General features: G+C 36.9%; 1 protein-coding gene across 1 annotated transcript in view; it reads left to right on the top strand.

Annotated features, from left to right (window-relative positions):
* LOC137625759 (leukocyte elastase inhibitor-like) overlaps positions 1–1,223 on the top strand; it is a 4,484-nt gene extending 3,261 nt beyond the window's left edge. Inside the window, exons 5-6 of the mRNA XM_068356654.1 lie at positions 89–333; positions 525–1,223. Of these exons, the coding sequence (XP_068212755.1) occupies positions 89–333; positions 525–833 (554 nt within the window). The 3' untranslated portion in view covers positions 834–1,223. The remainder of the gene's footprint in view (positions 1–88; positions 334–524) is intronic.
* The last annotated feature ends 1,277 nt before the right edge of the window (positions 1,224–2,500 follow it).

Below are 2,500 nucleotides of genomic sequence, written 5' to 3'. Positions count from 1 at the left end.
TACTGATTGCTGCCCTTATTTGTACCCAGAGAAGAAGATCCATTACTGAAATACCTACATTAATACAGAACTGACTTTACTCCAACAGGAGAATCGGCTCAGCTCGGTGCTCGCGTCCTGGAGCTACCCTACGCTGCCAGCAACCTTTCCATGCTCCTTCTTCTGCCAAACTCCGCAGGGAATGGAGAACCTTCCCTCGCTGATCTGGTCAGGAAACTGAGCAGCACTGCACTCCAAGATGCCATAAGTCCCAGAAATATGCGCTCTCAAAGAGTCCACGTTCGCCTGCCAAAGTTCATCTTCCGCGCGGGACTCAGCAACGATTTGAAACAGGTGAGAGAAACGTGCTCTAAATGTCATTAATAATGGTCAGTCCTTGCTTGGGTGACCAGAAATGCATGGAACCTTGTTCTTTTCAAGAAATGAAACTAGAAAATATTTAATTTTCAAGAAATTTAACTACAAAATGTATCATTTTCAAAAAACTAAACTAAATACGTCCCTTTTTTTTTCCTCCTCTAAAGGCTCTGCAAAACCTAGGAATCCGCGACGTCTTCACCAGACAATCTGACCTGAGCCAATTCAGCTCCCAGGACAGACTCCTCGTGACCGACATCATCCACAAAGCCTACGTCGACGTCAACGAAGAAGGCACCGAAGCCGCCGCAGTCACGGCGGTCATCGGCTTCACCATTACGTCAGTCGGAGGTGCTCCGAGGATCATCGACTTCTATTGCGATAGACCATTCGTCTTCATTATCTACGACAGGCAGACAGATAATGTCCTCTTCGTTGGGGACATTAAGAACCCCAGTAAATTCCAGGGGCAATGATGTCGTTAAGTGATGTCGTTAATTGATGTCATTAATAGGATTTAATTCTCGCACCATCTTCTGTCACATCGAACATTCAAGCAGCAACACAATATTATTGCTCTATTTCTTGGCTGCTTGTGTAACATTTAATTCAAAACTAACCTCGTAGGTAATGATGTCCTTAAGTGATGTCGTTAAGTGATGTCGTTAATTGATGTCATTAATAGGATTTAATGGTAATTGATTTGGGTTTCTTGTTTAATTAGTCTTCATAGAAGAGACTTGATTTTGATTAGTTCTGAGGAACTATTGTAGAACTTGCAATTATTTTCTGTATTGATAATAATAATTACAGTATAATAATAATCATAAAATCCAGGTAAGCACTACTGATATGCACTCACTTATATATACATTTATATATATATATATATATATATATATATATATATATATATATATATATATATATATATATATATACATATATATATATATATATATATATATATATATATATATATATATATATATATATATATATATATATATATATAAACACTTCATGTAAAACTTAAGGCAGCAACGAAACAAGGTACAATTAATTTTGAAAATATGACACGATTGACTTACATTTAATTGTTATGACTTTGTTATGAAATAAATCAAATATCTATTGACTCAAGTCAGTTTTATTTACTCCTGATGTAATAATAAATGCATTATTGTTTATAAAAAAAACTGTCGCCTATTAAGTAATTACTAAAACTAGTTTAGTTAATGTCGATATAGTAGTAATCTCAAATCGATTAGGAAATAAGAGTAAAACACTTATATTCATTGGTCATATGTTCGAATCCTTGGCCCGCCAGAAAATATCTATCCTTTAAGGACACTCAAGTGGTCTTTGCTCCGCTGTGGCTGACTTCGCCCGCAAAGAAACATTATCTCATCGCTCCTCTGTTCCAAGAGACTATGAAGCCTAAGATCTTTGACATGCTCCACCTACAATCATCGTGATTGGCCACCACTCAAATAGCCTTTGCTCTGCCGTGGCTTGCTTTGCTTGCAAACAGACATTATTTCGTTGCTCGTCTGTTCTTGCAAGCAGTATACGGATGTGTTGTGGACACCACCCGTGTGGATCACTATTCATGATATCATAATTTATAATAGTCTGTTTTTATTATTATCATTGTTATGTTTACATGAATCAGCTGTGAAAATGCAGCAGCCAATCATGATCTTGTGGGCAGAGCATGTTAAAGATTTTGGGCTGTCCCTAGTCGCTTCCATCCACTGCTGCTCTGGATTTTCCTTTGTGATAAAAAAGAGTGACTTTTAAAAGTGGTTGTTCTGCCTTCTTTGCCAAAGAAGAAGAAGAAGAAGAAGAAGAAGGAGGAGGAGGAGGAGAAGAATGAGGAGGAGGAGGAGGAGGAGGAGGAGGAGAAGAAGAAGAAGAGTACAAAAACAATAGCAACAACTTGGGATTTCCCAATCTTGGTTCGATTTTTTTTTTCATTTGAATTCGTTCTATTTAGAATTCGATTCAGAAAGGAATTGATAAATTACTTACGTTTCCCATGGGATGATTAAATTACCACTGAGATAATGATAAAGTTTGATTAAAGTTCACCATCTCCTGGATAAAACCAGCAAGAAAACAATAGAACAAAAGAATTAAA

The sequence above is a fragment of the Palaemon carinicauda genome, chromosome 32 (genome assembly GCF_036898095.1).
Source record: "Palaemon carinicauda isolate YSFRI2023 chromosome 32, ASM3689809v2, whole genome shotgun sequence".
NCBI lineage: Eukaryota > Metazoa > Arthropoda > Malacostraca > Decapoda > Palaemonidae > Palaemon > Palaemon carinicauda.
Note: the sequence above shows the minus strand (reverse complement) of the source record. Positions and strands in the feature narration are given on the sequence as shown.